Raw genomic sequence first — 21584 nt, forward strand, 5'->3', positions numbered from 1 at the left:
CAGCGCACAGCCGTATTCACGTCCGCTGATGACTTGAATTAAGCGCAATCACGGCAGCACAAACCGAGCGAGCGACCCTGACCTTCAAGGCCCCGTCTGCTCAGAAACAATCTTTTGCTCCTATTTTGTGCTGCGAACGCTGCAAGCTGCATGCAGAACAGGTACCAAAGAGTGAAAACACCTCTACCTATTTCCATCTGAATAGCAGCCACATGCCCTCTCAATCCCCAGCGCTGTACGGTGACCTTTCACCCCACAGGCGTTCACTTTGTGATTCTGTGAAAAAGAAAAGAAAACCTACCCCAGCACCAGATAAGCTGTGAAAGATAATCTTGGGCCCAGCTGGGATCATGTAAACGGAAGTGATAAGATGAAACTGACATTCAGGAGCACCGGAGGATCAGGAGTGACAGGCAGTCATTGTAAAAAATAAAATAAAATAAATAAAAAGTCTCGACAAAAGAAGAAACATTGACACTGTCAGCTGGGAATCATCTGGATTCATGACACCATCTTCTTCTTCAACTTTTGATTGGTTTGATTTGCGGTGAAGTTAAACAAGGAAGGACCCACACGGAAAGAGTTGAGATGTAAATTTGAACGTTCAGAGCGACATTCAACCCAGTCTGCCGCATGCTATTTGCATTAGCAAGGACTATCACCTCCTTTTCTCTCCAGCTTCAAAGTCATGACTCATGTGCCTGTCAGTGTGACAGAAGGCCTTGGATTACTTACTGAGGCAGTGCAAAAGTGCATGAATCATTCAAAAAGTTTAACCAACCAGAGTTTCAATCAATTTCTGGAAGTCCTTTACACATTTACAGGCAATGTTATCAAAGTTTTTACTTATTTGTACAAGAATGTCAAACATTCATAAACTGTATGTGGGGGCTACAAGGACACTGTTATACAGTTTAAAAAAATACTTGTGTAATTCAAAGAAATTCTCGAAGGTTTCAGGATTCTCACGTACAGTGTTGTGAGGAACTTTCCTTTCTGATTTATTAGGTTTTTTTTATATATTTGTCACACTTACATGTGTCAAGATAACCTGAGTAAATTCAAAATGCAGTTTTTAAATGGTGATTTCATTTAGGGATCAATTTTATCCAGACCTACCTGTCCCTGTGTGAAACAATGAACTGCCTCCTAAACCTAATTACTGGTTGTGCCGCCCTTGGCAGCAAGAACTGCAATCAAGAGTTTGTGTAAACTGGAAATCAGTGTTTCACATCACTGTGGAAGAATTACGTCCACTCTTCTTTGCAGAATTGTTTTAATTCCGACACATTGGAGGGTTTTCCAGCATGAACGGCCTGTTTAAGGTCAATGCAAAGCATCTCAATCCAATTTAAGTCCAGACTTTGACTCGACCACTCCAAAACCTTCATTTTTTTTTTTGAGTCATTCTGAGGTGGACTCGCTGGTGTGTTTCTGATCATTGTTGCATAACCAATGCATAACCCAAGTGCTCTTAAGCTTCAGGCCATGACCTGATGGTCGGACATTCTCCTTCAGAGCAGAATTCATGGTTCCATCAATTACAGCAAGTCGTCCTGAATCAGCAAAGAAGCCCTAGACCATCACACTACCACCACCATGTTTGACTGTTGCTGTGATGATCTTTTTATGAAATGCTGTTAGTTTTATGTCAGATGTAACGGGACTCAAACCTTGCACAAAGTTCAGCTTTTGTCTCGTCAGTCCACAGAATATTTTCTTGGGATCATCCAGATGTTTTTGGTAAATGTGAGACGAACCTTTGTGTTGTTTTTGGTCAGCAGTGGCTTTCTCCTTGGCCTCTCCCTTGGACGCTATTTTTGCCCTTTCTTATTGTCTTTCTTATTTTAGTGTCATGGTAGGGAGCATTGCCATTTTCAGTGAAGCTGGTGCCACCAGGGAGTTGTGTGTTTGGTCTGCAACAGATTTTGCAGAAGTAGAAACCATAAAAATGCCAGGACCCCCTCCTCATTTTGTCTGTCTTCATTTTCACAATGTCGTGACTGACCAGTGGTTTGATCCATTCATATTTTTTGAGCCAAAGGCAGAAGAGCGCAACGATATTCCTGGTGGTATTTCAGTGATCAGCAGTGGCTCTCGGCTAGTAGTGGGTGAAAATGAGCACATGGAGGCAGGGCAGAGGAGGCACACCATCTGTCCAGGCTGAGCCATAAAGCCGGCTGTAATCAGTCTGCTAGCTGCTGACTGAACAGTCAAAGCGGCAGTCAGGCAGAGCTGATGGCAGATTGCTCCAGTTTCTGCTTTAAATGCTGCCCTTAATCAGCACAACCTATAGAGGAAAGAGGGCGTAGACACGGACAGCTTCGATGTCCGGAGACACCGACACGGGTCAAGGATGAACATGATCAGCATTGCAAGCGGTTGCCGTCCTTGGGGCTGAGGGGAATTGGGCAGGTGACCACCAACAGATATAGCACCAGTGTCTGCCTTTGTGTATTAACATGCCACTGAGATATCTATCAGTCTGAGAGATAAATCCCTGGCAATTTTTCAAAAAGTCACAAAGGTCCTTTTTTTAAAAACACCTAACCTTCAGTTTCACACTCGGTTTCTCAAGCTGCGACTCTTGATTCCAACCGAACGTGACGTGCATGATCTCTGAGCTGATTCCGAGCAGCACTTCATTATTTTGTTGATCTCATCCGCGACAATTCAGGAACGAATTGCCAACAATTTATGAGAATGCACTATAAATATGTAGAGCAGTGGGTGGGGTAAATGTGTGTTTGTGGAGGGGGCTTTTAAAACTAAACTGCGATGACATGTCATTAAGCAACACAACAGATGGAGTCGAAATTATTCTAATACATGAAAACATGCACCAGATAAGCCGGGAAAGCGAAGCAGAAGAATTAAATGAATACACGAATGACATTGGCGTTTGGTTTTGTTGCACACAAGTCCACACCTGCATAACTCGCTGTGAACTGGCAAGGCCTCAGTGACCTTCACTTTACTAAAGTGGCAGGATGGTGAGAAACACTTTGATGCTTCGGGATGCCTGCCTGCTGCTCATATTGTGGCTGGAGGAGGAGGAGGAGGTGGAGGAGGGAGAAGGTCTGGTTCTGTGGCACACCTGAAAGGGAGCCTTTGTGTTTCTAAACAGACCCGGTGCGCTCTGGAGGTGCCTCGTTTTCCATACCACTTCCATTTCAGAGATCACTGAAGCCACAGATGTGTGTGTGTGTGTGTGTGTGTGTGTGTGTGTGTGTGTGTGTGTGTGGCATCTCACTGGATAGACTTTGGTCCTTTTGAAGGCTCGGGCAGAAAGACTTTGAAGTTTAGCGGTGGTGCTGGGGGACTGGAGGTCCTCATTGTTGACAGGAAAAAAAATCTGGCTCCATCTGGACTAAAGATTTATTCTGCGTGGCGATAACTCTCCCGTTTTCTCCGTTTGCTACAGCTACAACCACATTTCCACAGATTTGCAAATCATTTAAAGTCCATATGTGACTGGGAAATGTTATAAAGGCAACATATTAAAAAAAAAATGTTGTTGAAATTCTATTTTATGCTCGTTTGTTACTTGGGGACAGGGACATGTTTACCACAGCGTTGCATCACCTCCTCTTTGAACATCACTCTGTAAGCATTTGGGAACTGAAGAGACCAGCTTCTGTGGCTTTGACAGCAGCGTTTTACTCTTTTTGCTGCTTAGATTTTTTTTTTGTTGTTGTTGCAGACTTTAGTTTGGCGTTGTCTTGCTGAAATAGGCAAGGCCTTCTCTAAAAAAGACATCTGCTGGCAGTGTACGCGGCTCCCAGAGTTATTGCTCCCATCTCCAGGATTTCCAATAAGATCTGAGATCTTCTGAGCTCGAAACATCCCCTTTTTTTCCTTTACACTATAAATTTTCACTTGCATTTGAAGATTCAACAACGAATGCACCCACGCAGTGATTTCCAACTACAGAATCAATCCGGTTTTCAATGCACTGAGGGCCTGAGGTACATGGCCACTGAATATTAGTTTTCAGCCTTGTCTTTTATGAACACAGTTTCTCTGAATTTTGGTACTGTGTAAATGATGTTATATACTGTAGTTGCAGGAATCTGCAAATTCTTTGAAATTTTCAGATTTCTCTGAAACTTTTAAAGCATTTGCCTTCACAAACCTTTACAGAGTGGTGAACTACCATTTTACATACTGTTGGCCTTCAGAGCTGCCTTAATTCTTTGGAGCACAGATATGACAAGCTGCTGGAAACATTTCTCAGAGTTCATATTGACATGATAGCATCACAGAGTTGCTGCAGAGTTGCACATCCAACTAGTGTTCAGTGGATCAGTGCGTTCATGTTTTTTATGTCACAGCAGAAATCAAGACTCATCGGACCAGGACACGTTTTTCCAATCTAGTATTGTCCAATTTCGTGAGCCTGTGTAAACTATAGCCATAGTTTCCTGTTGTTAGCTAAATGGAATGGCACTTGGTGAGGTCTTCTGTTGCTGCTGAGATGCTCTTCTGCGTAGTTTGCTCATAACAAGTGGTTATTTGAGCTACTTTTGCCTTCCTGTCAGCTTCAAGCAGTCTGCCAATTCTCCTCTGACATCACTGAGGCATTTTTACCCAGAGAACTGCCGATCCCTGGATGTTTTCTCTTTTTCAGATCTATAAGTGTGTCCTCTGTAAACCCTAGTGATGGCTGTGTGGGGAGAAATCAGATCTTCAGGTACCAACAGCCATACCACATTCAAAGGCACTTAAATCACTTTTTTCCCCTGATGCTCGTTGTGAACTTCAGTAGAAGTTGCCATGTGCCATTTGTATTAATGAGCAGTTAAACAGACGGACCTAATGAAGAGTCTGGTAAGTGTACATCCAGTTATCTTACTAATTAACCTCATAGGTTGCACTAGGTGTTTCTATTTTTTTATCATTACCTTACTTTTTCAGTCTTTTATTGCCCTAATCATAACGTAAATGCTTAAATCTACAAGCAAATTAATTTCTTCAGTCTCATAAGAATCATATTAAATTAAATAGAGTTTCCAATTTATTTGAAAATCACTAAATTCTCTTATTCCTGACAGCTAACAGAACATCAGCAGTTTTTGGAACTGACTTGTAGTGCATCTGCTTGAATTTTGAACTGTGATCTGACGTCCTGTGCCTGAACTACTCGTTCTAATCTCATTTTCTTCAGCAACTCATGTAGCGCAGCACTATGACTAAGAGTGCTTTGAATAATTAGCATTAATTTGTTAGAAAGTGTTTGCGAGAGAGGTAATTATGAAGTAATGCGGTTCCTCGAGCATTAAAATAGTGCATTTAAATAAGCAAACGTATGTTTCCAGAGCTAAGTAAAGAACAGGACAAGCTCCCAGCTAAACAAGACAAGTAAACAGTGCAATTTGTCTTTGCTAAAGTCAGCTACTTGAAACATATTTACATGTGAGGGAGAGAGCACGCTAAATGCTTTTGATGGATGGAATATAACCCTCAGATGACAGAGCATTAGTTTACATAAAAAACATGCTCAGTGTGATAGTGTGATTAATCTCAAAGTGCTTGCCAGAGACCTACTCAAAGCATCATTCTGGGAAGGAGAGACGAAGGAAAGGACAAAAGGCAAAAGCCAATTCTGACTCTCCTGACCCTTGTAGCGCGCCGGCTGAATTTCAAGTGTGGTGCTTGTCAGCAGTCCAGGAAATACAATTAAGACTCCAATCAATTTTCAGCCTGGGGTCCGACCATGTTAAGGCTAACACACCCCTCTCGCCTCCTCTCAAACACACACACACACGGAGAACGCACACGAGCTCAGAGCTCTTCATGTGACAGCGATCCGCAGCGGTACAAAATGATGCACTGTCAGAACACAGCGGGTGCTACAGTTAGCATATGAAAAACTTCCTGTCCTCTTCCTCTTTTTACCATACAGCTGTCAAAAGCCACAATGACTTCAAACGCTTCATTCAAAACTATTTCTATTCATCAAAACTGCATCCCCCTTTATTCAGCTCTAACCTTCAATGACAAATTCCTTCACAGACCTGAAAATGATCAAAGGGCTCCAAAAACCTCCGTCAAAAGCTGAAAATCGCAGTTCAAAACTCACCCCATCTTGACTTTTTCTCCATTTTTACTGCCGCCGTTTTTTCGGAAAAAGGCCAGAAGCACCGTGCAGACGTCCCTGAGCTCCATATGTGAAGTCATCCGCTGTAAAGTGACCCAGACACTACAGCAGATATGTGGGTCTCTGGGCTAAAATAGGCCATGCGGTCATCATACAAGCCTGAGTGCTTTTCACTCAATCGACGGTCAGTCCAGCGGCCGGGTCAACCAAGTCAGCCTGACGGCACAGCTCCTGTTATCACTCTGTACTTGCTGTGTCTCCAATGTGTCATTATCCGGCACTAGCCTGTGCAAAGACAGTGATCTGGCAGGCAAAGACTTTCCCATATGTCCCATGTTAAGCCCTCCACACAAGAGAAGGGCACCTGCTGGGCGGCAAGCAGGCCAGCAGTCTCAGATCGCACGGGGAAGGCGGTGGCGGGGGGGGCAGCGATGGACTTGCACAACTAAGGACAGGGATCCCCGTTTTGTCAGCCTGTGTGTGTGTTTGTGTACACACACGTGTAGCTGTGTGGGTCTTTATTAGTGATTAAGAGGCTTTGGCTTTCATAAAATCGACACTTTCCATGCAAGAAAAGCTGAGAGGGAGGCAGTGTGCCAGGACGCTCACCGCACGATCAGAGATCTCCACAGGACTTCCAGCGAGTCGCTTTCTACCATCACATTTTTGGTTAATTTTAGTCAGTGCTCTCCTGCCACATGCATGTTTGCAAGATTCACAGCTCAGATGAAGCAGGAGACACACACACTCACACACACACACACACTCCTATTGTGGGGATATTCATGCTGCCAGCGTTCCTCGGCAGGCACTTTGTCTTTATCCCGAATTAGAAATAAAAGCAAGGTCTTTTACTTTGTTTTTCCTCTTTATCACAGAAAATCCCACAGGCATGTGTTTAAGAATGAAGGCCATAATGTGAGGATGAAATATCTGAATCCTCAGAAACTCTTCACCTGAACAAGAGGACGCTCCTCTTGCTCTCTCCGACTGTGGTCGCGCTCTCACTTTATCAGCGCCGCTGTCAGGCTTCGGTTGACTGAAACCCTCTAATCTGATTTGACCGGAGCACAATTGGAATATCCCAAAGCTGGTGAAACGATACCGAGAACAATCACCTGGTTGTGCGGCTGAATCGAGGCCATGAGGGGCCCTCGTGTGACTGATTCATCGACAGCTTCAATCGCCTTATCTGACCTTAACAAGGCGCTGCGAAACTGTCTGTTTTTCGGCCCGAAATAGTCTATTCTTCTTCTCAGACTCCTTTCCAGCAACACACACCCACCGGGTGATTGCCTAGCTTAACACAATGCTAAGCCACTCTTATCCTCTTAGAGCTGTTTTTGCAGAAAACTCGCAAGGAGACCCTTTCTAGTACGTGACCTAAATGAAGCAGAGAGGCAAATAAAACTGGTGGTGAAGAGTTTGGCTTTGAGGACAGGTCAGAGTTGTAAAAGTCATGCACATCAGTCATGCATGTTACAGTGGAGTAGCATTTCAAAGGTCCTTGCCCTTGTGACCGCTGCCTCTCGCCAGAGAACTTTAACCTCACCAACAAGACACACATGCAAGAGACGCAAGGGGGAAAAGAGATCAAGCGGCCGGAGGGTTTAGTGTGCCCCGTAAATCATATTTCATACATCTTTGCTGGCCGACTGCTGTGACGACAACGGCAAATAGTAAAAATGTGCAAAAACCACAACAGTTCAGCCATCCAAGACTTCTAAAATAACCACAAAAGGGTTTTTAGCAGAAGCGCCGCACAGACTACACAGACCGGGTGCAATCGAGGACTAGCCTGCAAGAGTGTAAATTAAAAAGGACATATGGAGGCGACCAGATTTAGATTCCTCCTTCATCCCCCTCAACCCCCAGCACTTCCACTACATTTGGGAGGATTTAGAGTGCAAATTCACGAGGTCTGCCCCACATGTTCACCCCTGGCCAAAGGAAGCATTTAGCAGCAAAGAAGCCATCGGCCCTCGAGAGCATCTCGCTGGAGCCTCTCTAAGCATCTCCCTTATGGGCTGCAGGCATGTGCATCCCACATGTGAGAGAGAGCTACAGACTGAGCAAGACATCCCAGCGGGAGACCTTAGTCGTGATGACAGCGTGTAGCGCATTACTTACACCCAGAGCCTACAGCCTCTTCCTACCGTGGACTTTTGGGAATTTGGAGGGGTCAAGATGGAGAGAAGGGGTGGAAGACCATTGCTTAATCAAACCCAGTCAAGCCATTTTGAAGGAAAAGCAAAGAAACCAAATCAGTTGTACCGATTTCCCAAAAGAAGTGTGGATATTTATGTGTTTCTCTTAGTCTGGATAAGTTAAATATATTTCAGGCTTCTTTTACTAATGATCAGACAAAAAGATGTATGAACCCACTGGATTTAAAAGCTCTGAGCTAAGCTTTTGGCTGCCACTCTTTAAATCATTCTCTTATTTGTCGTCTATTTTACCCTAAATGGGATAATTACTCACAATAAGAACGTTATGGTGTATTAAACTTAACTTCAAACAAGCAATTTAAACTATAATCCTATTAGGAAAATGTTTACTGGGAACATAAATCTAGCGAGAAGTATAGACGTCCTCCTCATAGACTTCTAAACTACTATTTAGCTTTGTAACTTGCATCTTCAAGCCGCTATACAACACATGTGAACCCAATTTTCTCCATTTAATGCAAATTCAAGTCTGACTTAGCCAATGGCATGTCTGTTATCACTGATGCATGGTTTCTACCGTATATCAAGCGTCCGATATACACTGCATCGACAAAAGTATTGGGCCATACTACTTAATCTTTAATTTTATTCCCCTTTGACAATGGGGCTGCAAGCCACTTTGCAACCCATGTGAACCCCAGGTTCTCCGTTTAACACTGAGTAAAATATGACCAGCCTTCCTTTATATCAAGTCGAATGCGCATTTCAAAATGTAAGCCTGAACACTGGCTATTTTCTGAAAGTTTGGAGACAAAATGAGACCTAAGTTTTTATAGAAAGTAACTGGTTGACTGATCAGCCTTTCTTGCAAAAATTCAGGCAAAAACAAACAAATAAATAAGTAACAGCCAAATTTAAATACTGGAATAAAACTGAAAAATCATTTGTGAATAAAATCAAACCTCAACTCTGTATCCTGTAAGTAAAGATTACCATAAAGATTTCCTGCTTAGCATTCTGCAGCAATGAATGGCAAACAGGCAGATTATTACACCGAGGTGACCCTTCTTTGATTTACTTCAGAGGAAGAAATTCAGTGTTTAAATTTTTTAAACTCACCTCAGCTGAACTACAGGGGCAGAGGCGGACGAATCGACCCTTTAGGAAGTAGGTGAGCTGCTTGTGTAACACATATGTGTCAATCAGAGCAGCTGCCAGACAGCCAAATCTATAGTGCAACCATGAGATCAGTTTGAATTGCATGCTCTTTGGCTTTAGGCTACAGTCACCAGCTTCACACACCAGAGAAAGCCGGCGAGCTGCTGCTGCTGTAGATGGATGCCCTACTTCCACACACGCTTGAAATCTGACCTATTAACATCATAACCAGCATGTTTAATCCAAGGCGGAAGTTGCTGTGGTGCGATGGAGAGGGCGTGTGCAAGTATTTGTGGCTGTCTGACACAATTACAAGCAGATAACGGGTCACTTTTTGCTACAGAAACCCAGTGGAGAGCTGTAAGTGAGGGGACTGTGTCTTATCTTCAAAGAAAAATGGGAAGATTGATACCAAAGCCCTCTTATGGGCTAGTAATTTAGTGCAAGTGATAGAGTAGAATAACCCAAATTAAGTTCAATCAGACATAATTCCCTGGTCAGATTTGGAAGTTAAAGAGAGGAGGGAGGGGGCTGAAACGGACCAATAAATCCTTTTAAATATGAGGTGCTCCCAAAATAGTCCAGACACCTATTATCTATTTAACAGCCCCATTCCCCCATTGGGCAGCAGTAAGGAAGTAACTTCAAAAAAGACTGACCCCTCCTCCATCCTGTTAATGACCCCAGATGTGTCGCCTTGAACACAGGGCCTGATTCATCTGGCTAAACCCTGCAGAGGGAGTGGGAGTGGGAGGAGGGGGGAAGATCTGTTTCGAATGCGCCAAATTAAAACACTCGGACCCGGCGTGGCTGGATGCTTGGATGATTAGAAGAGAGGTCATTGATCTGCAAACACAGCGCAATCACTCAGCTCCCCCTGTCTGAGCCTATCAGGCTTTGGCAGTCCAGCTGTGGCGGCGGTGGTGGTAATGGGAGCAGAACATGAATGCTGCAGACCGCGGAGGGATCTCAACCTGAGCGTGACTGTCCAAACAACGCGTCCAGACTTGAAAGGCGCTGCCATTCCTGCATGTTTACATCACTGGCCTCCTAAATACGCTGCGTATGCAAGCGTGCATACATGTTCTCACACACCATGCTGAAAAGAGCACGCCGCCGGGCTGTAAATCTGCAGGCACCCGTCGTCATCTGCTGCTGTTGTTAGTCTGGCCATAAGTCTCCCATATCCTGCGTAAAGAGGGCCCTTCAAAGACGGTAATGAGTCAAAGTCAAGTGGAGCGAGTCGGCTGTAAACGCCCCAGTTTTGTCAATGAGCAAGGCCGTCTTCTGGGCGACAGAGAGTCTGATTTAAAGACAAAATAAAGTAGAGAGGAATCTCTTGGAAAACAAGGACTTCACATTTTCACTCCTTTCTGGGAGTGTTTGACCTCCAAGAATAGGCAGAGGGATGAGTCCAATGAAGTTTTTAGAGTGTGAGGAAGGAAACAAAACAAATCACTGCAAAAAGTTCCTGGGTAACATAAAATTTGCACTTGTGCTCATTACCTGCAAAAATTGCCTTCTTCATCCTCAAGCCATATTTTTAATGCAGGGTCCCCGGTGGCCCCCGTGTCTCCCCGGCGGTCATCCTGTCTGAGCTTGGAGCCGAGATGTAGTCAAGGCCTCGGAGAGCAGACATCCAAATGCGCTCGATTGGATCGTGTTTCTGTCCCTGAGATTAATTTATGCTCTCATTTAGGGAAGGACGAGAAGATTTTTAAGTTGTGTCCCCCATCTTTTCTCTCTCTTTCCCCTGCTGGGCCCGTCCCGGCTCTTAAAGTGTCCGTGTGGAGTTGTGGGGACGTCCAGGGTGGGCCGAGGACGCTGCTGAAGTCTCCCGCTAATCCGCTGGAGTTTAATGACTGCAGAGGCCTTGCTTGTAGTGGGGGGAAGCCTTGGAGAGGGGGTCGGTCAGGGGAGGTTGGGCATGTGACCCACACCAGGCTAAGAGCCCAACTGGTTGGGGGAGGGTGCGTGTGCATGCAGAGGAGAGGATATAGACCTATGTCTAGAGCTAAGTGGCCAGTCAGTTGAAGAATTCTTTCAATGCTTTCTGATCTCAGGAGCAAATTGAGCTATTTCTTTTCTTTCTTGGTTTTTTTTTTTTTGAGGGTAAGAGCTGAAGAGAAAAAGCCAGTTGTTTCAGTTTTGCCAATTCCTGCCTTAAATTGTTACTCCTGCCAAAAAAAGAAAAAAAAATAGCCCAAGTATTACAAAGGAAAGAAAAAAAAAGCAAAGCAGACAAAACAAAGGCTGTAAGAAGCCGAGATTCCCTGGAGTTTGTCTGGCTGCAGGGGTGACCGACTGATCTTTTCTGTTTGGTGTTGCTGTTTGTTCACGTATCTGATACCGTAAAGAGCAGCTGTAACAAGCAGCTCATTACCTTCCTGCTTCACATCATCACACAACAAAGCAGAGAGCTCAAAAAGCAAAGAATTTGGAGCAGAAATCACTTATTTGCATAGAGTCTGATATCCCAGCTAAAGCACTCGGCTGGCTTTTATCGCTCCGACTGGTCCGCCGTATTTCCATCCTCATCTCTGTGATTCCAAAAGTGCCACCTCAATTAATTAGCGACACGCAAATCAATTGTTGCCTGAGGTCAAGCAGATTGCGGTCTATTTAAAAGACTGGACATCCACTTAACATGATTTGTGGGTATTATCTCAAAAAGACACATTGATGAACTAAGGTTTCTACCTACCCCCCACCCACAACAAATGCACAATAAATAACGAGCCCGAATCAATCAGGAGAGCCAGCAGAGAGGTAAATAAGTGTCGTCTGCCGGTTGAAGGCAAGCATCCGTAAGCCAATAACTGAAACAGCAGATGCAAGTAGGGCAAAGGTTTACAGGAAGGCTTTTTTTTTTTTACTGGCTAATTAAAGTGACCACACTGTTGTCCCATCTGCCACCGCAGATTATTGGCTGCCATGTAAGCATGCTAATGCGGCGGAGGGGCCAGGTACCAGTAAACACACTCCACATGCTTGTTAGAGGACTCGTTCACATTCAGATAAGCGCTCGGGCATCGCTTTAAACAAAGATTAAGGCTCTGAGAGTGAAATCCTGTTAGCTTGTTTGAGCAGAGGCGGTAGGGGAGCGGGGAGATATCTTTCTAACTTGCAGCCCGAACCCCGCATTCCCTTTGGGAGTTGGTAGGAAGCATTGACGACGTGGGGAAATTGCGGCAATCGAGCATGATGTCAGCGCGCCACACCGCTGGAATGGCAACAGCTGAGCGAGGTAGGGCCGAACATCCCCGCTTCGATGAGCGCTTTTTAAGGACATAATGGAATCTTTGTCTTTACTGCCACGGCGTCGCTTGGCAGCAGGAACGGTAGCCGTCGGACGCCCAATGAGAGCCATCTATCTGGACAACCCCTGCCATGCAGACAAATTCATCTGGCTCTGCGGGGACCTGTGCAGGACCCAATCAGGGATAAGCTTCATATATTTCCCCCCTAATAGAATTGCTGTACTTCCTCTCACTCTGGCTTCAGCACATTGACTCTTGTATTGCGAGCCCCTATCTCACTAATTCACTTTTAGCCTTGAGCAGCGAGTGCACTGTATCTGCACTTTTTATTATGCCGGGGAACCTGTGCAAAAACCCAATAAGTCTACTTAAAGGTCAGAAGGTGACCCCGATGGAAGATGTGGACAGGGGAAATGCCGGAAATAGAAAACTGCTTCAGGTTTAGGAAGGATAAAGGAAAATGAACTCCCCTCAGCTATCTCCTTAGTATAAACTGTATAAATGTGCGTCAGGAATGCGAGGAAGGCCGACATGAGTGAGAAACACCGCTGAACTTAATTCAGAGGCATCAATGGAACATTTTAAATATGTGATAAATCTTTGGAATGGCTCTTAAATATTTTATTCCTCCCCTGGCGGCGACTCTGCCCTCATCTGCACTATAACACTGGGACCATTAAAACGTACCGGATTTTCTCCAACCAACTTAATGAGAAGATAAGCAGTCAATGTAAAATCCCCCAGACTCTTTTTTTTTCCCCAGCCCCGTCCTTTTGCATACTGAATGCCTATCGCCTAATTATGGCATCAACTCGGGCCCCGGCTCTTGATTTGCTGTCCCTCTCTGTCACACTTCAGCAGCTGCAAAGAGGAGGACGAGTTCATGAAATAGAGGTTACTGAAGTTATGACGAGAGCATTGTTTAAGGGCTTCACGCCTTATGGGTTCCCTTTCTGCAAAGCAAAAGTAATGTATCGGACGATCTTTTTCTGACGAAGACAAGGTCAAGTGTCTCAGAGAAATGGCACTGAAGTGCTCTGATGAAATGGAAAAGCAAAGAAAAAAATGTGAGAAATAGAAAAAGTAGGAACAAGGTATCGATTTTGAAGGTTACTGAAAGATTGTGCTGATTGCAGAAAATTGCTGGCAAAAATCTATTGCTTTCACTAAAAGGGATGGTTACTGGTTTCTGGACGCTTCAGGAAAAAAAAAGCTCCACGCTGCTGTAAATGCCACTGATCTCTCCTTAAAGAGAAACAGTTTGATACAAAATGTCCAAGTTTGTTTTATTAGATTTACTCTGATCACTTGGATCACCCCATTACTGCAGCTTACGGTGAAGTTTTAAGAAATTGGAGCAAAGGGTTAAACTCAGTACCCAGGCTCCTCTAGTCCAGTATCTTATCCTTCGACAAGATACTGTTGGGTTAAAAGTGCACAGGTATAGAAAAGGGTACTTGTTTGAATGACGTTTGTAGTAAGGAAGCGCTTTGAGTGATCAAATAGAGTAGAAAAGCTCTACTAATTCAAAAGCCGCATTGGGACAGATTGGAGTCTTCGCCATGCCAAATTTGGCCTAACCTGGTTCCACTTTTTGCTTCCTCTGCAAGCTGCTTTGCAACCCACCTCAATCCCAGCTCACCCTTTTCATTGCATGTCTGAACCAATCGTGTTTGTTGGTTGTCTGCTGGGTGATAGCATTGATCACAGAATAGAAATCAGAAACTGGCTGTATTGTTCCATACAACTATACTCAATATTGTCTGCAATATCTTTTTAACCCTATGACCATGATTCTCAGCTAGAAAAGGGTGGAGTGCCCACTTTAAGTCTGGAACGAGTTGTTGTGGATGAGGGTGGATGAGTTTAAGTATCTTAGACAGTACAGCTGTCTAAGATACTTGCTGAATGTCACTGTGAATGCTTTCTGTGTGGACGTAGCTTCACATACTTTTAAATGCACTTTTATAAAGAATATGGGAGTTGAGATTCTTCACTCTTGCACTTGCAAATGTATCTTTTTTTTGCATTGGGTCCAAAGGTCCAGTTTTATTAAGCCTCTGGTAAAGACATATTTTAGAAGACAGAAAAGTCTAGCATGGCTCATTTTTCCTTTGTGAATGAAAAGTTTAAAAAAGAAAAAAAAAGTGGACACAGGTGCCCTTTTCTAGGGCAACAGAGTTCAAACCAGAGAGGACAAAAAAATCCAGGGGTCTCTGAGTCCAGACTCTGACTCCGAGCTACATACAGACTTTGAGTAAAACCTACTGAAATTCCTGTCATAACTTTTACAGCAAAGAGACAATAATTACTCGATGACGCGCAGATGCTTTGGCCTTTTCAAATGAAAGTAGGACAACAAGTACTGCAAGGGACTCGAAATAAGTCAAACCTCTCAATGATTAAGCGCATTTCTTCACTGATTACAATTTCTTGCAGATGGCTTGTGATGACCTGCAGTTTAGTGAAGAGAAAGCGAGTGAGGTCATCTCTTTAAAACCTTTATTTACTCAAGGATTATTCGTCTAGCGTGGTGTCCGATACATCCATAAAGTCTCAAGTAAGAACAGAAAATAAATGGAAAAGTAGTTCAAGGATTTATGTGTGGGTGGTTGCCCTTAAATGGGGTTAAGAGGTACAATTTTTCTTCTTTAAAATGTTACAGATACACTGCCGTGAAAAAGTATTTGCCTCCTTCCTGATTTCTGAGGGGTTTTTTGCACATTTGTCACACTTTCCTGTTTCAGATAACAAAGCAAATTTGAATATTAAACAAAGGCATGGATAAGGGAAAAAAGTTATCCAAACCTACTTGTTAATGCCCATAACCTCAATAGCTAGTTGTTCTGCCCTTTGCAGCAAGAACTGCAATCAAGCTTCTGTGATAAGTGGAGGTGAGTCTTTCACATCACTGTGGAGGAATTTTGGTCCACTCTTATGAAATGCTGTTAGTTTTATGTCAGATGTAACGGGACTCAAACCTTCCAGAAAGTTCAGCTTTTGTCTCGTCAGTCCACAGAATATTTTCTTGGGGATCATCAAGATGTTTTTGGTAAATATGAGACGAACCTTTGTGATCTTTTTGGTCAGCAGTGGTTTTCTCCTTGAACTCTCCCATGGACGCTATTTTTGCCCAGTCTCTGTCTTATTGTGGAATCATGAACTTTGACCTTAACCGAGGTCAAAGTTCAAAGTGAGGCCTGTGGTTCTTTAATGTTGTTCTGGTTCTTTTCTGACCTCCTGGATGAGGCATCGATGCGCTCTTGCAGTAATTTTGGTAGGCTGGTCACTCCTGGGAAGGTTCACCACTGATCCAAGTTTTCTCCATGTGTCTATAATGGCTCTCACTGTGGTTCACTGGAGTTACAAAACCTTAGAAATGGCTTCCTAACCCTTTCCACTGACACATGTCAGTTACTTTGTTTCTCAGCTCTTTAGCTCATGGCCTGATGTGTTGCTGTTTGAGGTCTTTTAACCTGCTTCACTTTCTCAGACAGGTTCTATTTAAGTGATTTCTGGATTCAGCAGGGCTGCCAGTAACCAGGCCTGAGTGTGGCTTGTGAAACTGAACTCAGCTTTCTAACAAATGTGGTTAATCATCAAAGAAAAACTGAATTTTGTACTTAGGGTAAAACAACTAAGACAAACAACAAAGAAATCAGGTGGGGGGCAAATACTTTTTCACAGCACTGCATAGAAAAGAGATCAAATCACTCAAGTGAAACACAATCATTTTATAGACGTTCATATTTTTCATCACCTCCCACACAGGGTTACAGAGGGCTGAATACAATATTTGCTGATGCTGAATAAATCAGGATCAGTATCATAGCAACTTAGTAATTCGTCCTCTATTTGTTTTTATTTATTCCTTTTGTTCAAATGTAATGAGTGAAGGCTGAAAAATGGGATTTAAAGACCGCTCTGTGCTCCTGGGTTCTTTTACCTGGAGAATTGCTGCTGCAGTGAAACCACCTGCGCCCGACCCAGCTCGGACTCCTCCGTCACTTCCCGGAGACGCTTCTCGCTCTCCAGTCGCAGGCGTCGCTCTTCCTCTAGCTCGTGGATCAGCTTTTCTCGCTGTGGGAAAGAGCAGAAGGACGATCAACTCTCAGGCAGTGTGTGGCCTGAAAAGGGGCTAAAAAGATCACCCTCGAGTCACATGCCACAATTTTTACGACCCCCTTCCCCGAATATTCGACCCTCCTCGGATCAGGGCGAGCAAACACAGGCCGTCTCAGCATCATAATCACCAAAACATCTGCTCACCAAACATCTGAAACCAAACACAGGTTGTCCTAGCTGAAAAAAACTATCCACGCCTCGCCACTTTTTCCCCTGACTTTAGGTGTGAGAGGAAATAAAAGAATAAGGGCATGATGACATTTAGGCTGCCTCGATTGGCATTACTTCCAGTAGTTTGTTGTTACTTTGAAACGCTCATAATGAACCTCCGCTTCTTTCTGTCTCTATGACAGAAAGTTCACACTAAATGTCAACTGAAATCACTGAGCCCGCTCTCCCGTGCCTCAGTCTTTCTCCTGCTTTTCATTTCATTTCAGATCTATTCAGAAAATACTCCCCGACATCACTGAAGCTATGAATAGCATGTTTACCCTGCTCCTCTCCTCCACACACCATGCAAACCATCCTCTCTTCTTGTGCGTGTTTCACCTTTTTTTTCCTTTACATTATTGTTATGATGATGAGTAAACATGACCTCATTTGACCCAACTATTGATAGATCCTGAATTAAAAAGCTGGAGTTCCTCGGTAAGAGGAAGGTGGGATCACTTATGCCTACTTATCTCTGCTTTCTATTTCTTGATTTCAGAGCTTTATAAATGTTGCTTGTGGTGTATACGGTCTCCATGAAGCATTTAGCCAGTTTTCTCTGGTCTTTTCCAATTCTTTAATTGGATTCTTCATTTCTGAAGGACTCCGTCTTTGGATCCCAAAAGAGAAAGACATCCTTGCCTCAAACCCAACTTCAAAGACTAAGGTCCCTGTGGTGGCACACTCCCTCCTCGAGTTTTCTTGACAAAGTTGCAGAGAAGCTTTAAGCAAATTCCTAGCAGCAAGGCGGAGGATTTTTTTTTAGCTGACGGAGCAAATAAGCCGGGATCATTCTCTTAGTCTGGCAGTTTCTATTGTACATAAAGCCAAGCATCTGTCGCTGCTGCTGACAGTCTATGACAAAGCCACTGGCTTCCATTTCCATAGATTTGGGTGATCTACCAACTGTCAAAGCCTTGCCAGGAATATCAGCTAAAAATACAAGATTGTAAAATATCTGGAAATGAGTCTGAGGCCAAAGACATTCACTGGAAAGAAAAAGAGGGAAAAAGTTTCTTCTTTTGCAAACAAAGATGCAGTGTTTGGTGAATAAGAGATTCAACTTTGGCTTAACAAGGCTTGATTAGAGATGATTATCATCCTTTTATTCCCACCTAGGAGTGCAAGTACCCAGGAAGGTGGTGAGAAACGTACATGTGGATATACAGTACCGTGCACAAGTCTCGACTCACTTCTGATTTCTTTCTTTGGCTAGGAAAATGGGACACTGTTCAAATGAACAGATACTGACGCTTCTTTTGTCCGGTTTCCTCAAATTTTTTAAGGACACCCTGCACACCATGCTGAGATATGTTACATTTTCAGCCAATATCTCTTTGGGAATCACCTTGCTGGTGCAAAAGTACTATTTTATGTCTGTCAAACTGTGGTATCTTTGACATCTTTCACAGATTGTTACTAGCAGCCCGTCACAAAAACGCACAAAGGGCCTAAAGACACATCTTATAATTGGGTATATGCAAAGTTCTCTGTTATGCATAGTCACAAGACTGGTTAAGTTTCTTTTTTTGTGCTTAAATGACTCATAGGTCTGTGTAAGTGGCTCAACAAACAAACAAAACATTCCTCTGAAAATGGTCAGTTACAAGGACTGGACTGAAAATGAGTAATAAAGGAGTCGACGTGCAAAAAAAGCTTCAGGAAGCCTGGAGAACTATTCCCCCAGAGCACTTTAAACATTACCACAAAATCTGGATCTGTGGAAGAAAACATCTGAAGTGAATGCATTAGTATTTTAAATAGAGACTACTGTACATAAGTGAATAAAAGTTTTAATAACTTTTTTTTAACTGCCTTCACTGTACTCTACGGTATATCTATGGAAACACATCTGTTACCTTGGAAATTCTCCTGCACCTTTCTGCTGACGGATTCCTTTAAACATCTGAAGTTTTAAAAGTGCTTTGCTGTGAAAGTAAATCTCTGGATAATCCTCTGGATAAAACATTTGAACTTTATATAAGAGGTCAATGAGAATCAATTCAGTTGTTTACAGGTGTGTACTGGCTACTATTTAACATGAATCTGAATGTGATTGGTTAACTCTAAACAGAGGATTGCACGCATGCTTAAATATTCTAGTTGTTTTGGAGTCAATCAGAGCTTTAGATCCAATGAAAAATGTTGGGAATCACCAGATTATCCTGTCAGTCCTTCATCAGTTCTCGTCAGTGCAAATGGAATTACTTAAATTTCCTTCCTGCCCATCCTCATACTCATCGTCAGCACCAGTCATGATGCGGTATTACTCAGTGCATGCCTGCAAAGAAGCTGGAGTGCTTTCTCACAGACAAGCATTATGGGGACATCTTGTGGCGTGAAAGAATATAGGTCAGAGACAGTGAGCGTGTCACTCTGTGTGGCATATGGACAAAACATCCTCCTCGACGTGAGGCCTGCCTTTATGCCGGGTCTCTCGTGAAAAACCATAAAACCAAACTGGAAAGAAAAACATCAAAACAACTGTAATGTGACACCGAGTCGCATTGCTCCATTACTCCGTATGACCATACTCGCCTTATAAACAGCCTTATGTCACTACATTGTTACTTCTGTCACAAAAGCAGATCCTAACTGGGTGATTCAGCTGCTGAGGGGGAATATTAAACCAGAGTCACCACTAAAACCAGTCCCCGTCTTCACCGCGGCAGTAAATTCACAGCTACTATGTGCAGCGGGGAGGCTCTCCCTGTCAGGAGTAATGGCTGCTGTAAATCCACCCATACAAGAGCGTAAAGTAGTACATCCCCCATGCCAGGAGCTGGACGTATATATATGTATATATATGGACAGAAAACCAATGACTTTTCTGGCTCTTCTTTCTTTATGACACATAAAGTCGTTTTATAGGATGCTGCAAACACATTTTCCACTTAGCGTTTAAAGACACGGGCGCCGATTTCTGCCTCCAGCGTTGCAGCAGTTTAGCTGAATTTCACCTCGATGCAAATGAGCACAAAGGCCTTTTATTTGCATCAACGTGCGTGGCTTTGTTCAGCAAAACAAAACAAAAAAAGCACAGTAGCAGCTTTAGTCCTGATTTTTTTGTTGCCCGGGCCTCCAGGCATAAACCACCGACCGCTACATGTCTGCTGACAGAGTCTTGCCAACAACCTCAATAACAACACGCGATTTACAGTCTCTACATTGTAGTAAAAGCCCCGCGTAGCTTTTGTTCAATATATAATTTCGGCAATTTTACAAGGCCTGAGGACATTAAATCAAACATTGCTGTATCTTTCTGTGGCCAGAAATCCCCGGCAATACATTTCTCCTCGGTTGAAATGTTTATTGTCTGCAGCAACTCCTCTTTTTTTTTCTCCCTCTCCTTTGGTGCTCTAATTGAAAGCATATTCTTTAATAAGCCTTCGCTGCAGCCATAACGACAACACTTCTTTAGAAAAAGCCCTGGGAAGAGATCTCAAAGTCAACACCGAGAGGATGAAAACACGCCCGGCAACTTTCTGTGAGAACATTTATTTTAGTTAATCCGGCCGCTGAGGAGATAATCCCCGCTCTCTTGACAGCCTGTCGCTGCTGTATGGATGGGATGAGGCGAGGTGTGCCGCCTTCTTTGTCCTGCAGGGGGCAACATGCCCCCGGACTTTAAAGAATCCTGTTCTATTAAACAATGCAGCAGATAGAAAAAAAAAAGGAGAAAGAAGCCAATGTCAAATGAAATAGGGGGAGTAATCTATAAAATAGCTCCTGCTGGATTTTTATACCACATATATCTGAAACAAGCCCAGATTTGGGCATCGGGGGGTGGGAGGACTGGTTTGGGGATTAAATTTGACCTCTGCCACAGAGAGAGCTGGTTTCATTTCCAGCTTGATAAATAAAGAAATATATCCATCTGTATGTGACAGAATTTATCACCATCAACACGTGAAGCCTGAGAAATAAATGAAGAATCTGTTACACCGAGCGGCTTTGGAACATAAGATTTTATTAGCTGCACTGGAGCCCAAAATGAAGCCTCCTGCTTCAGTAATTGGACAACATTAGATGGTAATGGCATTCATCCGAGCTGAATTACTAGAAGACTCCAAGCCCCCCCAACCCCCGATACCCTCTAAGATCCACCGAGGACTCTAAATTAATTAGAGGCCTCTGCCTCTCCTTGTTGTGTTGTGCTGCGACCTTATCAGGTTAAGTGCACGTGTGTGTGTGTCCCATCGTATTGTAGGATGTCCATCTGCGACTGTATATACACTGTACTCATTCAGGGTTAGGGGGTACAGGCCCAATAATCTCTTCATTACACAGGACACCCCCCCCCCCTTGCCTCGGTTGGAGCTCTTTGCCTAATCAAAGGGGCCGGGAGCGGCTCGGAGGCTCGCTGGCAAAGCAAACATCGGGGACACAAAGCGCTACGCAGGTTCTCCATTCATTAATAAAACATGCCACCGGGCTGTTTGTGTGCATCAGCGAGGCTGGATTCAAATGAAAGTGTAACACGAGGAGGATCGGGCCTCCTGGCCTGCCTGGCTGGCTCACAGATACAAGTCGTAAAGATAAAAATGATAATTATGCTCTTGT

The 21584-nt window shown here is 43.7% G+C and overlaps 1 protein-coding gene across 9 annotated transcripts in view; it reads right to left on the reverse strand.

The window, feature by feature from the left end:
* The window catches only part of LOC100702923 (nck-associated protein 5), a 163027-nt gene that overhangs the window by 41644 nt on the left and 99799 nt on the right, over positions 1–21584 (reverse strand). For all 9 annotated transcript variants that reach the window (XM_019351818.2, XM_019351815.2, XM_019351819.2 and 6 more), the window contains one exon: positions 16633–16766. In XM_019351818.2, the coding sequence (XP_019207363.1) occupies positions 16633–16766 (134 nt within the window). The remainder of the gene's footprint in view (positions 1–16632; positions 16767–21584) is intronic.

The sequence above is a fragment of the Oreochromis niloticus genome, linkage group LG23 (assembly GCF_001858045.2).
Source record: "Oreochromis niloticus isolate F11D_XX linkage group LG23, O_niloticus_UMD_NMBU, whole genome shotgun sequence".
In the NCBI taxonomy this organism is placed as follows: Eukaryota; Metazoa; Chordata; class Actinopteri; order Cichliformes; family Cichlidae; genus Oreochromis; species Oreochromis niloticus.